Source organism: Eublepharis macularius, chromosome 2 (assembly GCF_028583425.1).
Source record: "Eublepharis macularius isolate TG4126 chromosome 2, MPM_Emac_v1.0, whole genome shotgun sequence".
Taxonomy (NCBI): domain Eukaryota; kingdom Metazoa; phylum Chordata; class Lepidosauria; order Squamata; family Eublepharidae; genus Eublepharis; species Eublepharis macularius.
This window is the reverse complement of record NC_072791.1, coordinates 203,808,535-203,824,997: the sequence shown is the minus strand read 5'-3', so window position 1 is coordinate 203,824,997 and position 16,463 is coordinate 203,808,535. Positions and strand designations below refer to the sequence as shown.

The following is a 16,463-nucleotide window of genomic DNA, read 5'->3' as shown; positions in this document are numbered from 1 at the left end:
CCTGGACAGGGCGAAATAAATACCCAAGGGAAACATTGGGTGACCTCGTTGCACATCACCGGCGCATAGTTTCCTCCGCATGGGGTGAATGCCTCGCTTTCGGTCCAAGCGAGAAGCAGCGGCGCCGATCCTGCCCCATCAGCCTCCCCCCCCAGCTCCCCCCCCCTCCTAGGTGCAAATAAGAATGGAGACCTGTAGCCTGACATGGAGCACCTCTGCAAAAAAGGGAAAAAATACATTGGAGGGGGGAAATCAAGAGGGAGAGCAAAAGGATAGAAGGAGGAGGAGGGATCCCGCCTTGTTTGGGAGGCCGGTCCAAGGCAACATCTGGACGATTTTAGGGCCACGCCCCTGCGTGACGTCGAACAATGGCAGTGCCACGCAGCCCCGGGAGCAGCCTTGATATGCCCGTCACCCTGCGGCCGGGAGCCGAAGCCAAGATGCGTCTCGGGGTGGTCGCGCTGTGCCTTTTCCTCCAAGCTTTGGCTCTCCTGACCCCCCAGGCATGCGGGCAGGAGACGGACGGTGCAGCGGCCGACGAGGTGAAGACCGAAGTCTTGTACGTCCCCGAGCAGTGTCAGCAAAAGAGCAAGAAGGGCGATCTGCTCAATGCCCACTACGACGGGTACTTGGCCAGTGATAAATCCAAGTTTTATTGCAGGTGAGTGGAGGGTTGTGCGCTTTTTTCCTCTCTCTCTGATCACCGGAGCCGCCACCTCTGCTGGCTTTGCATCTCTGCCTAACACTCCCTGCCTTGTTCAAACAGACTTTTTAACTCATTTATGAAGAGCTGAGATTAACATATGTGGTGGGGGAAGGGAGTACATATAATTTCGGTGTCATATAATGATATTTATTAAGCATGTACATATGTTTTACTGGAATCTTGTACAATGGCAGATCGGGGTTGCCAGCTCCAGGTTTGGAAATTCCTGGAGATTTGGGGGTGGAGCCTGAAGAGGGCGGAGTTTGAGGAGGGGAGGGACTTCAGTAGAGTATAATGCCATGGAGTCCACCTTCCGAAGCAGACATTTTCTCCATACGAAATGGTCTTTGTGGCCTAGAGATCAGTTGTAATTCTGGGTGATCTCCAGTCACCATCTAGAGGTTGGCAACCCTTCATGCCTGGCTAGCTCCAGGTTAGGAAATCCCTGGAGATTAGGAGTGGGGAGGGACCTCAGCAGGATATACTGCCATCTAAAGCAGCCATTTTCTCCAGGGAACTGATCTCTTTAGTATGGAGATCAGCTGTAATTCCAGATCTCCAGACTCCCATCTAGAGGGTGGCAACCCTATGCCCTATTCCCCCCCAGTGCAGTATACAGAGTCTCATAAGAGCTCTTGTCAAGGTAATTTTAGACACATTTTTGCTTATATTTTACAGTTAAGAAATTCATGGTTTATGGACTGGCCCTAAGAGCACATGACCTTAGTTTGTTCTAGAACAGGTGTCCCCAGCGTGGCGCACCTGTGAGCATCATGGTGCCCGCTGACACCTTTAATGAAGTCAGCCAAGTGTTTTTAGAAAGTGTGTAGGCCTTCTGAACGCCCGCTGCATATGTGATTGGCTATGCAAATTAAAATAACATTGCTTCAGCAGCAGCTGAATTGTAATTTTATTCTTTCATTCCTCTTTCTCAGTGTATTGTTTAAATTACCTGTCTTCTCCCCTACACTTGGGCTTCCTTCATGTGTATGGCTCCGCCTTCTGTGACAGCCATTTTGTGATTCAGCTCTTCCTGCAGCAGCCATTTTGTAGTTTCACCCACCCACCCTGTGTCAGAATTCTGAAGGTGCTCACAAGCTCAAAAAAGTTGAGTGCCCTTGATCCGGAAAATAGGTTAAGAGCTGCTGTACAAGATGGTTTGGTCTGTTCTTCATATTCAACTTGTTTTCAGCCAATCCCCATTTGGGTAGTCTGAAGGGCCATTACAATAGTGCTGTGACAAAGTAGGATGCAGAAGTTGTGAACAGCCCCTTTACATGGTCTGTATGGGCTCAAGGCCAGTTCCTACATTATTTTTAAGAGAGTGAGAATTAGCCTTCAGGCCATGTGCAGAAGTATGTTAGACATACCTGCAAAACACATTCATAGTATGTAGGTACATAGAGCCATCCTGAGATGCACAGTTGTGTAGTAGTTAGAGTGTCAAACTACGATCCGGGAGATCCAGGTCCAAATCCCTACTCTGCCATGGAACCTTGCTGGTGATCTTGGGCCAGTCGCATACTCTCAGCTTAACCTACCTTACAGGACTGTTGTGAGGATAAAATGGAAGAGAGACTGCCATAATCCACATTGGGTCTCAACTGGGGAGAAAGATGGGGTATAAATGAAGTATAATATAAATATTAATCCTAAACCTCCCTCTCTTTGGTTTTCCTGTCCCAAAGAATGGCTGGCTTATTTTTGGTTTTGTAATTTTTCTAGACAGTGGACTAGGACATGGTCTGACACCTCAAAATAACTCCCACCTCCACTGAAACAATGGTAGAGCTACCAGGTCTCCCGCTATAGTCAAAGGCCTCCAGCTAGCAGCCTTCATTGCAAAAAGTCACCATACATGCTGTGACTAGGGTAGCCAACCTCCAGATGGGAACTGGAGAACTCCCAGAATTACAGCCGCTCTCCAGACTCCAGAAATAATTCCCCTGGAGAAAATGGCTGCTTTGAAAGATGAACTCTATGGCATATTACCCTGTTGAAGTTTCTCCCCTTCCCAGATTTCAACCCTAAATCCCCAGGAGTTTCCCAAGCCAGAGCTGGCAACTCTAGCTGTGACATCACTTCTGGGGTTTCCCTCTGGGGTTTTACCATAGAGTTTCTGGTGATTCCCAGAGCTACCTGATGTCACTTCTGAGTGTTCCTGGAAGTGACATCACAGTGCAGACACTGCCACTCCCCCCACCATATCCCTGTTGCCAGGAACAACTTGGCAATCCTAAACAGAAATCCCTATTTCCAGCTCTGTTGGACTGAATTTAAGATATCATGCTAAGGTTTTAGAATGGCTAGATTGTGTGTTTGTGCCCATATTGGCGTCAGAACTTATTCATTGGAACTGGTGCACTGTTAGATACCCTGTGCCCCCTGGTGTGGCACTCTTTGTCTCATAAGAGCACTTATGGTGTGCCCGAGCGGGAAGGAGAAATTGGTTGCTGGCAGGACCTTTATACAATAACCTACAATCCAGATAGGCTATCATCTGTTAATGATAACAAGTAGGCTCCGTTATTTAAAAAAACTAATACATGTTCACCACCACAAATGATGCTGTGCTTATAGATTCAGTTGCTTTCTTTAATACTTAACAAGATTGCTTTAAAATCTCTCTCTTGGTTTTCCTCCCTAGCCGAAGACAAAATGATGGCCACCCGAAATGGTTTGTTCTTGGTGTTGGGCAAGTCATCAAAGGATTAGATATAGCCATGATGAATATGTGTCCTGGAGAGAAGCGCAGAGTGATCATTCCTCCTTCGTTAGCATACGGACACCAAGGATATGGTAAAACAAAGATGGGTCTCTGGCTTTTCTATACACATTCAGCGACACTATAGTAAAAAGAGTTTTGAAACCCACTGGTAATAGAATAGAAAGAGGAAGACCCTTGAGGACTTGGGCAGGGGAAATCCAGTTCCCTCCCCATCTCTGGTTCGAACTGCCTATTACTTTGCTATGAACTCCAGACCACCACCCCAACTTCCTCCTGGCTGGTTGCCACACCGCCAAATCAATTATTTAAAAAAAATTATAGTTTTTTTCTGTACACCCTACGTTGTAATTCCGGCTGGTCCCTTGTTGCAGATCTGTCCACACAATGGCTAGCTGTTTGCTCTTAAATACAGGCAGGGTTTTTTTCAGGGAAAAGAGGTGGTGGAACTTAGTGGCCCTCGGAGAAAATGGTCACATGGCTGGTGGTCCCGCCCCCTGATCTCCAGACAAAGGGGAGTTTAGATTGCCCTCCGCACCGCTGAGTGGCGCAGAGGTCAATCTAAACTCTCCTCTGTCTGGAGATCAGGGGGTGGGGCCACCAGCCATGTGACCATTTTCAAGAGGTTCCGGAACTCCGTTCCCCCACGTTCCCCCTGAAAAAAAGCCCTGGATACAGGGATTAGTTAGTCCTTAGTCTCACCTTTATTATCTTGCTGTTATCTTTCAATTAGCACTTCATAATGGCAATAAAATAAAACAGGAGTGCAGTGGCCCCTAAAAGATTAGCAAAAGCCATTCCAGCATAAAGCTTCCATGATGGAGAGCTCACTTCTTCAGATGCAGAGTGTATATTGATTATATATTGATTAGGTTGTTGTTTTTATATTTCCTCTGTTAGAAAATTCTCTACATGTTTTGCCAAACAGACTTCTTCAGGAGAGTCTGTTGGTTTATCAGTGTTCCTTCAAAAGGAGTATGAGATAAATAGCAAAGGTTATCGCTGCATTATTTTTCAGGCACTATCCGCCTTGTTTACATATTTCTTTGTAATTGGTACAACCCTGTATTTTCTCTCTGCTTTTATATTCACACCACAAGGGCAGGTGAGTAGATGTTACAAAGAGAAGCCCGTTTTAAACAGGATCTAATGAAGAGAGTAGTCAGCTTGCTCAGAGTGGGTAAGGGCCACCTCCAACTGCTTTTAGGTAGGTGGTAGGATAAACATAAAATCTAGTGCAAGAGAGGCAGATACAACAGGAATATATGTGAGATATTAGCTCACATATTGAGTGAGGAATACTAAGTCAGGTCCATTCATATGGAAAGCAGGAGTGCCTACTTTTCACAGAAAATGGACATGGTTCCAGGGTATAGTCTGAAATCACATGATCCGCCCACCTTACTGAAGCAAAAGCAGTCTGAATCTGGGCATCAGTGTCTACATGGGAAATCTACTGAGAACTGTATGCATGCAATAGATAAATAGTGGTGGAGAGTGCCATCAAGTCATAGCTCACTTATGGCGAGCCCAACGGGGTTTTCATGGCAAGAGACTATCAGAGATGGTTTGCCATTGCCTGTCTCTGCGACTCTGGTCTTCATTGGAGGTCTCCCATCCAATTACTAACCAAGGCCAACTCTGCTTAACTTCTGAGTTCTGAGGAGACAGTTTTTCATATCACTGTGTTCCATTGTTCCAAGAATTTTTCTTCTAGCTTAACTTGTTTTTGGAATGGAAGCTGAGTTTGGAGAAAAATGCTTCCAACAATGGTGTGCCATATGGTAAGGTTGTGGCAGGGTTTAGTTGTCATCACCCAAATGTTCCATTTTCTGTTCAAGGTAGATTCTCCCAAACTTTATGTGTGATCAGGCAGATGTGAATAAATCCATGTGGATTCTCCCTCCCCCATCAAATCTAGTTAGGCCCTGAGTTTGAACCAGTGTTGCTTTAGGTATGCAGAGGGCTTTTTTTCAGCTGGAACACGGTAGAATGGAGTTCTGGCACCTCTTGAAAATGGTCACATGGCCGGTGGCCCTGCCCCCTGATCTCCAGACAGAAGGGAGTTTAGATTGCCCTCTGTGCCATGGCGTGGAGGGCAATCTAAACTCCCCTCTGTCTGGAGATCAGGGGGTGGGGCCACTGGCCATGGGACTATGTTCACTGAGGGCGATTTAAACTTTAAAAACTCCCCCCCTTTGTTCCAGCTGACCCAAAGTGACATCTTTGCACGGTTCCAGAAGCATATGCACACTTTGCGTGTGCACATGTGGTACCGGGGCACCACTTCCCGCCAGGAGTTGCCCCCTGTGCTGGCCACCCACTGAGTTCCACCACCTCTTTTCCCAGAAAAAAAGACCTGGGTATGCAGGTGCTGTATCCCCATCTAGGCACGCTGAAATCAACAGGTTTAGGCTGGAGTGACTTGCTTTGGGGTTATACCGTCAGGTGGACAACAGATATTCTCAAATAGCAGCTGGGCATTGCATGATGACTTAATCCTAACATACGGCTGTTTGTTTTAGGCTGCAGTTGAAGAAGGCCTTTTTTCCCACCTACAGTATGCTTAAGCCTGCATGCTGGGCAAGATGGTGCTAGCTTTGAATGTCAAGAATGCATGTGGGTTTCTAGGTCTTTACGTGTGTTTTCCTGTGGTATGTATAACCCTCAAAACTGCTCACATCTGAATCCTTTGTTAGTTTAGCTTACTACGTCTTAAGAGCTTGGTGGTAGCAAAGTATAAACTCCATAGAATTATGCAGCATGTGTTGAGGTTTTTTACAAAACAATTTGAAGGAAAAAATACCTTAGAGCAAGCTTGGGCAACTTGTATCATACCTGGCTAAGGGTCCCACCAGACAATGTATAAGTGGGCTACCAAGAGTTCGATAAACTTTGTTTTTGCTGCACAATTAGGGCTTTAAAAAAGAAGCATGTCTGTCGGTCAACTAATGGGCTGGTTTCAACTTTGGGTACCGCAAGTTTTGTAGGCCTGGCAGATTTATCTAAAAGGCTATCATTGCATTTTTATTCACTATGAATCTCATCATAAGACAACATTTTGCCTTTGTTAATGAAGAAGGCTGTTATAACTTATAGGCTGTTTCCACATGTCTCCCCCTCCCGAAAAATAGCGCAAAACACGGAACGACGCGCCTTCATGGCACGATTTTCCATTATGACTTTGCTTTGTGGCGCGTTTTCTGATGCCATCGCGCCACAAAGCAAAGTCATGTCAGGAAATCGTGCCATAAAGGCGCGTCGTTCCGTACGTTTTGCACTATTTTGGGGGAGGGGCAAAAGACGTGTGGAAATGGCCATAGTCTTCAGTGCAGCTTATGGAAGTTCAACAATAAAAAGGGTTGCAATTTTAGATGAGATGGCAAATTAAAAGGACTAAATTCTGTACTTTCATATTAATGCTGAGACACATTCTTCTGTATTAATGGCATGCTGCATGGCTTGTCAAAAACACTTTTGGGACTGACTTTGGGAAGCTCATGGGTTCATTATTGGTACCTATCTGAAATTTTCTCTCTGACCCAAAACCAGTTTTTGTGTTACAAAATGTTGTGATACACTAAACATTAGTCTTTCTGGAAGCCTATTTTCCTCCTTGAAATGTAGGTGTGTGTTTTTTTTATCCTTAACATTTTTTAATCCTTTCCCCATACTCCAAAATTTCTTTTTTATGCAGTTGGTATTTAGCTAGCCATTTTATGTTTAAAGAGTAATGACTGCCTGATATTAGGGCACAGACTTTGAGCTGTTTATCTTTTCCTTTTTCTTCAAGTAAAGGTAAACTTGACTAACAATACACTTTGGAAATTCTCATGTAATAAGTGGGAGCTCTTCTTGCGTGACTAGCAGCTGCAGTATTTAAAAATGAAACCGATACAACATAGAAGCTAAAAGCAATATTTTTCTAAGCAATAATGCCAATACTGTAAATTGTGGTTAAGGTTATCTGTAATCATTGTGCAGTCCCTATAATGTTCTTGTTACATTTTTAGAGCCGGCAAAAATCCCTCCAAATGCAACGCTGATTTTCGAGATCGAGCTCTATGCAGTCACGAAAGGACCACGCAGTGTTGAAGCTTTTTCTCAAATAGATCTGGACAGTGACAAAAAACTCTCAAGAGATGAGGTAATTTGAGCTTTGTTGCCAGACTAAAATAACCTCTCATTCTACTCATCCTTGTTTGTTTGTCTGTAACTTTTTCTTAATCATTCCAAAATTAAATGAAAGGTTCTATTTACAAGTAGCTGTTCTTACCGTCTCTTCCTCTTACTGTTCTAGAAGGAATAAGAAGACTATCTTCCACACATACATATACGCATCCCAAATTAATTTCTCTGGGGATCTTCTGGCCTGCAGAAGGCCTGCTCTTCCTAGACTAATTTCATGAGTAGCACAGGATTCTTTTTCACTAACTTCCCAATAAGGAGCTTTCTTACTTTAACACAGTCAGTGGATTCCCTGCTGCCCTCCATAGGCACAGCAGTCCTGTGGAAAAATTATATCAAATAAAGGTGCAGAAAGGCAGTTTTTTGGCCCTTTTTGCACAGGTGATTTTTGCTGCCTTTGGTCCCATACCTCTTGGAGTTTTCTTCTGAATTCCGGATGATAAACTCCTGCTTTAGACTTCAACGCAGCATTTCAAGGGTTCTCTTCGGAGTTTTCTGCCTGCAGGGAAAAAACTCTGCCTAGAAGAAAAAACATCATATTAAAATCTGAAGTTAGTCAACAGGAATTTGGAAGAAAACCCAAAGAGGTATGGGTAAAAAGAGGCAAAAATCACTCGTGCCAAAAAGGCCTTTTAAGTCTTCTAATTTAAATTTAAAAAAAATAGCAGGCTGCTATTTAAATATAATTTATAAGAAACATTGATCCTTTTTAAAAAAGTATTAAGTGGTTTTAATGAGTTTCTAGTGGGCCCTGTTTCAGCTATTCTTAATTAGCTTTGGTGCATTCAGTTTATTATACTAATTGTTAATTAGTTTTGGTGCATTCAGTTTATTATACTAGTATAAAATCAGCTTTGTGATAATTTTGGGGTTTCTTCTCATTTTATTATTTCAGATAAATGATTACTTGAAGAAAGAATTTGAAAGGGATGGCAAGAAGCGTGACCCATCGGTTCATGAGAATATTTTGGTTGATATATTTAAAAAGAATGACCATGATGGAGATGGCTTCATATCTGCCAAAGAATACAATGTCTACCAACATGATGAACTATAACATCAGTGCTAAGAGATCTGTTTGTTGCCTTATGGACAATAAGGGGCCCCAATCTAGCATTTCCTCCTTAGGGGATGTCTAACTTCCATGCCCACCAGGGCTTCCCCATACACTTCAATGGAGGGGACAGGGCTTCAGTTATAGCATTGTCTCTCCATTGAAATCAATACGAAAGTTTGCAGGAGCCTTTAATGCACATCGGACTGAAGGTGGATCGGTGGATTAGAGATGGTTAGAGTTGTAGACCAGTGAACAGCTATGTTCTTTTCTGTCCTGTTGACTTTTCTTCTCTGGGACTTGCGCACAAAGCCTGTGCCTTGGATTTATAGCTGAAACATTCCAAAATGTGTATCCCCTTTTATGTACCTTTTGATGTGATTTTTATGCCTTTTTATCAAGATTAAAATGAGTTACATTTCCGTAACAGAGTATGATAAACTGTGAAAAAGGGGAGTAATCTCTATGCTTTGTAATTCTTAATTCCACTGTAAGCTTTTTTTGAAAAAAGTTGGCTGCCATGGTGTGCTCATAAGAGGATACAGACAAAGGGTTGGTTTCCATCTCAGCATAAGCCACTTCCTATGGGGGTATAAAAAGCAACTTTTTAACAAAGGAAACTTTGACTCTGGAAAGCTCATACCCTAGAAACCTAGTTGATCTCTAAGGTGTTCTTGGGCTTGAATCTTGTTCAACTTTGGGAAGAGTTTTGAGCAGGAATGTTTGACTCCTCTTATTTCCCTTTCTTTGCTCCAAGTGACTCCCCAGGCACCCCCCGTCCTGCCTCCTCCCAATTCAAAGGCTGACAAATCCAGTGGGGGGAAATGCGACATAGATGAGAAACTTGGCAGTCCAAAAGAGTGAGTCACCACAACTGCTTCTTCTCACTCCCTGTTATTTTTTAAAGAGGCTTATCTTCTAAACCAAATGTGTTGAGGCTCCATTCGATATATTTGCAAATAATGTGTAGCTAGCTCCAAGTCAGGCTTCTGACTTGCTTATGGAGAAAAAGTATTAATTGTAATAGCTTGACTTTGCTTTGTTTGGGGCATACAATATATTCTTGCTGTGTTTCCTGTTCATCAGCTTTTCTCATTAAAATAGGAGTCCAGCAGAACAATCTTATCTAGAGTTGGTTGTGGATTTTCCGGGCTGTATTGCCATAGTCTTGGCATTGTAGTTCCTGACGTTTCGCCAGCAGCTGTGGCTGGCATCTTCAGAGGTGTAGCACCAAAAGACAGAGATCTCTCAGTGTCACAGTGACACTGAGAGATCTCTGTCTTTTGGTGCTACACCTCTGAAGATGCCAGCCACAGCTGCTGGCGAAACGTCAGGAACTACAATGCCAAGACCACGGCAATACAGCCCGGAAAACCCACAACAACCATCGTTCTCCGGCCGTGAAAGCCTTCAACATTATCTAGAGTTACTACGATCTAAAATGAGTTAATTCAGTGGCCCTGTCTATTAAGTCATGTGCTATTCATACACAGATCAAAACGCCTATATCTTTAGTGAAGATGGAAGGTAAGTCATGGCTGGCTTTGCACAAATCAGGAGCATCTGAGATCTTTTTAAAAAATAAACACCTCCAGAGGAGGTATGCTTTAGTTTTACAAAGTTATAGAAGCACAATGAAAACACTGGCCGTTTTCGCACCTCTCAGCATAGCGCTAAACTCATGGAACAAGAGTGTCTTCATGGCGTGATTTCTGACGTCATCGTGCCACAAAAACTACATTGTGGTGCAATGACAACAGAAATCATGCCACCTCAATTCTTGATAATGTAAGATGCCTTGCAGAATAAAAAGTAAACTGTCTGGTTTTAGGATATTCTCTCCTCCATACGTCTTCGAGAGTCTCTTGTTGAATCAACTCAAAAAAAGGCTTTGGCAATAGTCCTCTTTTCTTTTGTGCTTTTGTAGTCTTTTTGTCTAGTTCCAAATCTGTCACTCCATTGAAATCTCCAGCAAGAATTATTTGGTCATATACAAGATCATCTAGGTGCTTCCTTAAGTCTTCAAAGAAGCTTTCCTTTGCACCGTTAGGTGCATAAAGTCCGACTACCAACACTCTCTTTAAGTTCCAATTACATTCCACTGCTACAAATCTAGCTTCCACATCTCTCATAACAAATTTTGGCTGCAGCTCCTCTTTTATATACAACACCACTCCTCTTTTTTTCTTGTTGGAAGCCGCTACAAATTCTTTGCCCAATTTTCCAGATTTTAAATATTTTACATCCTGTTTTCTAATATGGGTCTCCTGCAAACAAACAATATCACATTTTTGTTTTAGTAGCCAATGAAAAATATTTTTTCTCTTATTCGGTGAGTTTAGTCCATTTACATTCCAAGATAATACTTTACACTCCATATTCATGGTTTTGTTGGTAAGTCTTTTTCATTGTCCTTAATAAATCTCTCCATCTCCCGCTCAGATCTGATGCGTTTTTTTGCCCCTCCAAACTCAAAGGACACTCCTTCCGGTAACTCCCATCTGTATCTAATATTCATGTCCTTCAAAGTCTGAATTAGCACTCTATATTTTTTCCTGTCCAATAACACTGATCTGGGCAATTCCTTCATTATAATAATCGTCTTGCCATCAATCTCCAATGGATCTTGAAATTGTTTTGTCACAATCCTCTCTTTCATATTTCTAGTTGTAAACTGCACGATCACATCCCTTGGTAGTTTCCTCTGGGTTGCAATTCTCGAGTTCACACGATACGCCACATCTAGGATAGCCACAATTTCCTCCTCCTCCTTCCCCAGGTAATCAGCCAACACCTCAGTCATCTGTTCTTGCGCTGACTTCCCTTCCACTTCTGGCAGACCACGAAAACGAAGCTGCTTCTCCATGTGTTTAGTTTCTGCAACTGACATCCTCCCCTTCACCAGCCTCATCTCTGTTTGTTGCGTGTCTATTAAATTCTCCATCGCGTCTTCTACTGTTTTAACTCTCTGCTGCGTTCCTTGTAATTCACTGCTAATCGTTTCCACACCTTTTTTCACTTCTGACAGCTCCGACTTTACTGTCTGTGTAACTTCCTTGACCTCTTTAATAAGCTCCAATTTCGTGTCCTTAAGTTCTTTCATCATGTCTATAAGTTTTTTGTCCAAATTTTCTATTGCCGATTGCCACTCTTTTTTCGACATCGTGGGGCTTGCTTTAGCTCGCTCCCACGAATCTGCTCTCTTCCTCAGCTCCGTGGCGTATAATTAAACGTTTTCCTTTTTTTTTTAAATGTCCCAATCTTTGCCAAAATTAATTTTTTATATCCAAAATGTCGGGCGTCTTTTCTCTATGGTTTCTCTATGTTATTATAATCCAAGATGGCCTACTTCCTCTTCCGCTGAAGCCACGACCCTTCCACTTTCAAAGATGGCGATTCCCCACTTCCTGTCCTTTGGCAAGGGCCGCTTCCCTCCAGCCACTCTATTGTTGTTACGCACTTCCTGTCTCCCGTCTTCCCACAGCAGGTCTCGCGATGGTGTCTTTTTCCCACAGCTCCAAAACCACAGGTATTCAAAACAATAGTCCGATTTTTGTAATAACTTCTTTAAACTTAGTCTCTTTTAAAATACAACTCCTGCCGAGTCTTCACCTCCTTTTCACTAGTCTGTTGCAGTTTAAAAATCTACTTTCTTTCCTCTCTGTTTTTGTCAATCTGTCCCGTTTCAAGAGATAGCGATCTTTACCTTCTCTTCAGCTTTCTCGGGTTGTAATCGCTGTTTCGATCTTAAATTCTCCTCTCGACTTCCCTCCCCGATCGAAGCTTGGGTATGTAGGTCTTATGCCAGCCGAATTGGCCCCAAAATTGCCGCAGAGATTATAGCCGACCCGTCGCAAGGTGGGACCTCAAGGATCGGGGGGGAGACTCTTTGTGTAGAGCCCCCCCTCGTCCGAGATCTAGCTCACCCTAGGGTCTTGAGCGTTCTTTGCCTGCTCCCCGCCTGAGAGCAGTCGGCCGCGGGTTATTTTCACCCCTCCGGCCGGTTAAAACGGCAATCCGGTCAGCTCCACAAATGGAGCTGCGTTAGACCTCCATGAATCCCAAACCGGAAGTCCGGTTTGATATGATTGATATGATCTGGGCCTCAAAGGACTTAGCGTTATGGACTAAGGAGGTAGAAATAATGCCGATGGTAGGCTCAGATCACAACCCAATTATGTGGAAATTTGGAAAAAGGAGAAAAAGGAAAGCCTGGAGAATAAATGAGGACTTGTTACAGGAAAGTGAGAATATGGAAACATTGAGAAGAGAGACTAAGTTTTTTATACAATACAACGTGAATAAAGAAGTACCAACCAGTAAAGTTTGGGACGCGTATAAGGCGGTTGTAAGGGGCATACTAATGGACTTAAATGGTAGAGCAAGGAAAAAGAAAGAGGAGAAAAGACAAGAGATTGAGGAGAAAATAAAGGCCAAAGAAGTACAGTTAAAAAAGAGACCAGGGAAAAAGAAAATACATCAGGAAATCAAAATTCTTCAAGAACAGTTAACAGCAATGAGTAATAAAGAATTGGAGTGGAACCTTAAAAGACTGAATCAAAAAGCTTTTGAGGGTGCTAATAAACCTGGGAAATATTTGGCATGGCAATTAAAGAAGAAAAGGGAAAAGAAAATAATAAATAAAATTTGTGAAGAAAACAAAACGTATTTGGAGCAGACTACCATTAGCAGAGCCTTTTATAAATTTTACGCTAAGCTGTATAATAAAAAAGAAGTAAACAAAGAATCAATAGCATCATATTTGGAGAAAACCAAACTTCCAGAGATCTCGGAAGCTTGGAGAAATAAGCTGAACAGTGAAGTAACTGATGAGGAAATAAATATGGCAATACAATCCGCAAATCTAGGAAAGGCGCCAGGGCCAGATGGACTTACGGCTAAATTTTATAAGACAATGGCCAATGAACTGGCACCATTCCTAAAAGAGGTGATGAACGGAGTTTTTAGGGATCAAAGAATTCCAGACACTTGGAGCGAAGCGAATATATCATTGATCCCAAAAGAGGGCCAAGATCTGACTAGCGTGAAAAATTACAGGCCTATATCATTACTTAACAATGATTATAAAATTTTTGCAAAGATATTGGCGGAGAGACTGAAGGGGTGGCTCTCGGAAGTTATAGAGGAAGAACAAGCAGGTTTTTTGCCGGACAGACAAATAAGAGACAATTTAAGGACAGTGATTAATGCTATTGAATACTATGACAAGCGTTGCGATAAAGAGGTTGGTTTCTTCTTTGTAGACGCTGAAAAAGCGTTTGACAATTTAAACTGGGATTTTTTGTTTGCCACTATGGAAAAGCTACAATTGGGAGAAAGATTCATCAGAGCAATTAAAGAAATATATAGGGACCAGACTGCAGCAATTGTAGTGAATGATGAACTGACCAAGAAATTGACGATTAGTAAAGGAACAAGACAAGGTTGCCCGTTATCTCCATTGTTGTTCATATTAGTATTGGAGATTCTGATGATACAAATACGACAAGACGAGGAAATACGAGGAATAAAAATAAAGGACTATTCATACAAGGTCAGAGCATTTGCAGATGACATAATGTTAATTGTAGAAGATCCATTGGAGAACATGCCAAAAGTGATAGATAAGATCAAGGAGTTTGGTGACTTGGCAGGTTTCTTCATTAATAAAAAGAAGTCAAAGATACTATGTAAAAACATGACTAAGCAGAAACAACAATTGTTAATGGAAACAACGGACTGTGAAGTAACTAGTAAGGTGAAATATTTGGGAGTTGAGCTGACTGCAAAAAATATAGATTTGTTCAAGAACAACTATGAAAAATTATGGACTCAGATAGAGAGAGATTTGATCAAATGGAATAGACTGAATTTGTCATGGTTGGGCAGGATTGCAGCAGTTAAGATGAATGTGTTACCAAGAGTAATGTTTTTGTTACAGACAATACCAATCATCAGAGACTCTAAACAATTTGAAAAATGGCAGAGGAAAATATCAGATTTTGTTTGGGCAGGCAAGAAGCCTCGAGTGAAAGTAAAAGTTCTACAAGACGCAAAGGAGAGAGGCGGAATGCAACTGCCCAATCTGAGACTTTACCATGATGCAATCTGCCTAGTTTGGCTAAAAGACTGGATGACATTAAAGAATAAGAAACTATTAGCCCTAGAGGGATATAAAAAAATTTTTGGATGGCACGCATACCTATGGCATGACAAAGTAAAGGTCAACTCGATGTTCCTGCATCATTTTGTAAGGAGAAGTCTATATACAATCTGGAAGAAGTACAGAACTTACCTACAAGAGGGAACCCCCTTGTGGGTGGTTCCATATGAGGTGATAGATCCGAGAGCTGTGGATAATGAACAACAATGTTTAACGTACAAAGAAATAACTAAGATTGAAGTATCTAAACTTAGAATAAAGACGCAAGAGGAACTATCACCTAATTATGATTGGTTCCAGTATAGACAGATCAGAGACTTATACAACTCGGACTTTGCAAAAGGGGGCATACGAACAGAGAACTCGGAACTAGAGCAGACCCTTCTTAAAGAAGACAAGAAAAGAATATCCAAGGTATACCAAGTACTGTTGAAATGGTATACTGAGGATGAGATAGTTAAAACACAGATGGTGAAATGGGCTATAAATTTCAATAAAGAAATAACAATGGAGGCATGGGAATACTTGTGGAAAACTACAATGAAGACAACGACATGCATTAATATTAAAGAGAACATTTTCAAAATGATCTATCGTTGGTACATGACACCAAAGAAGATTGCGCTAGGGAACTTGAATACTTCTAATAAATGCTGGAAATGTAAGAAACATGAGGGCTCCCTCTATCACATGTGGTGGTCGTGTGAGGTAGCTAGGCAGTTCTGGGGGGAAATAATAAGAGAAATGAGTGAAATTTTACAGTTTCAAATAAATAAGAACCCAGAACTCCTGCTGCTAAACTTGGGAATGGAGGGAATTCCAGCCCATCATAGGACGTTGATTTTTTATATGACTGCAGCAGCTAGACTTTTGTACGTGCAGAAATGGAAAGTACAAGAAGTGCCAACTATTGAAGATTGGATTTACAAATTGCTGTATATGGCTGAAATGGACAAGATGACAAGAAAACTGAGAGATCTGGACTCAGGGCAGTTTAACACAGACTGGGAGAAGCTGAAACAATATCTGGAGAAGAAATGGGAGGTGGGAGGAAAACTGTGGCAGTTTGAGAACTACTGAAGTATAATAAAAGTATAAAAGAGAGGGGTGACTTTACCGGGGGTGGAAGAGAAATGTGAATTTATAAGCAGTTAGATTAACTGATTGAGATATATATAGATATGTATAGGTTAACTGATAGAACATTGATAGAGAATAATTAATGATAAGGTTTAAACATGAGGATTGAGTAAATAATAATATTTTCTTTCTTTGATAAGAATTATATGCACCAAACTGAATGTACAGAAGAGTTAAATTGATTGATTATGCGAGGAGTTATATAGAATTACCATAAAAAGTTGAAATGAGCAATATATAGAGAACAAATCAAATTGTTTGATTTAAATGTGGGAAATTTTTATGGTTTATGATATATAGGTTTATATAGAAATATTCAAAACTGGAAAATGGGATAAATTGTTTATCTAAAGACGTATAGTTTGGGTGTATAATAAGTAAAGGAGTTAAAGATGTACTGCTTAATATAATGGAGAATGTATATCTGTTTTAGACAGAGGAATTTAATAGAAGTAAGGGAAAAGGGACAGAGGGTGGGAAAGCTGTT

At 41.7% G+C, this 16,463-nt stretch overlaps 1 protein-coding gene across 1 annotated transcript; it reads left to right on the top strand.

Annotated features, from left to right (window-relative positions):
• Window positions 1–368: 368 nt before the first annotated feature.
• FKBP7 (FKBP prolyl isomerase 7) lies at window positions 369–9,095 on the top strand. Its single transcript, XM_054971651.1, has 4 exons — window positions 369–661; window positions 3,354–3,505; window positions 7,445–7,578; window positions 8,515–9,095. The coding sequence occupies exons 1-4, from the start codon at window positions 369–371 to the stop codon at window positions 8,674–8,676; spliced, it is 741 nt and encodes a 246-aa protein (XP_054827626.1). The 3' UTR covers window positions 8,677–9,095.
• Window positions 9,096–16,463: the final 7,368 nt, after the last annotated feature.

What these genes read in the sequence shown, in the direction of transcription:
- FKBP7 (XM_054971651.1), top strand. Translation starts at nt 369, where the DNA reads ATGGCAGTGCCACGCAGCCCCGGGAGCAGCCTTGATATGCCCGTCACC. An exon ending in AAATCCAAGTTTTATTGCAG is followed by an intron (nt 662 to 3,353) that starts GTGAGTGGAGGG and finishes TTTCCTCCCTAG; the next exon opens with CCGAAGACAAAATGATGGCC. An exon ending in ATACGGACACCAAGGATATG is followed by an intron (nt 3,506 to 7,444) that starts GTAAAACAAAGA and finishes TTACATTTTTAG; the next exon opens with AGCCGGCAAAAATCCCTCCA.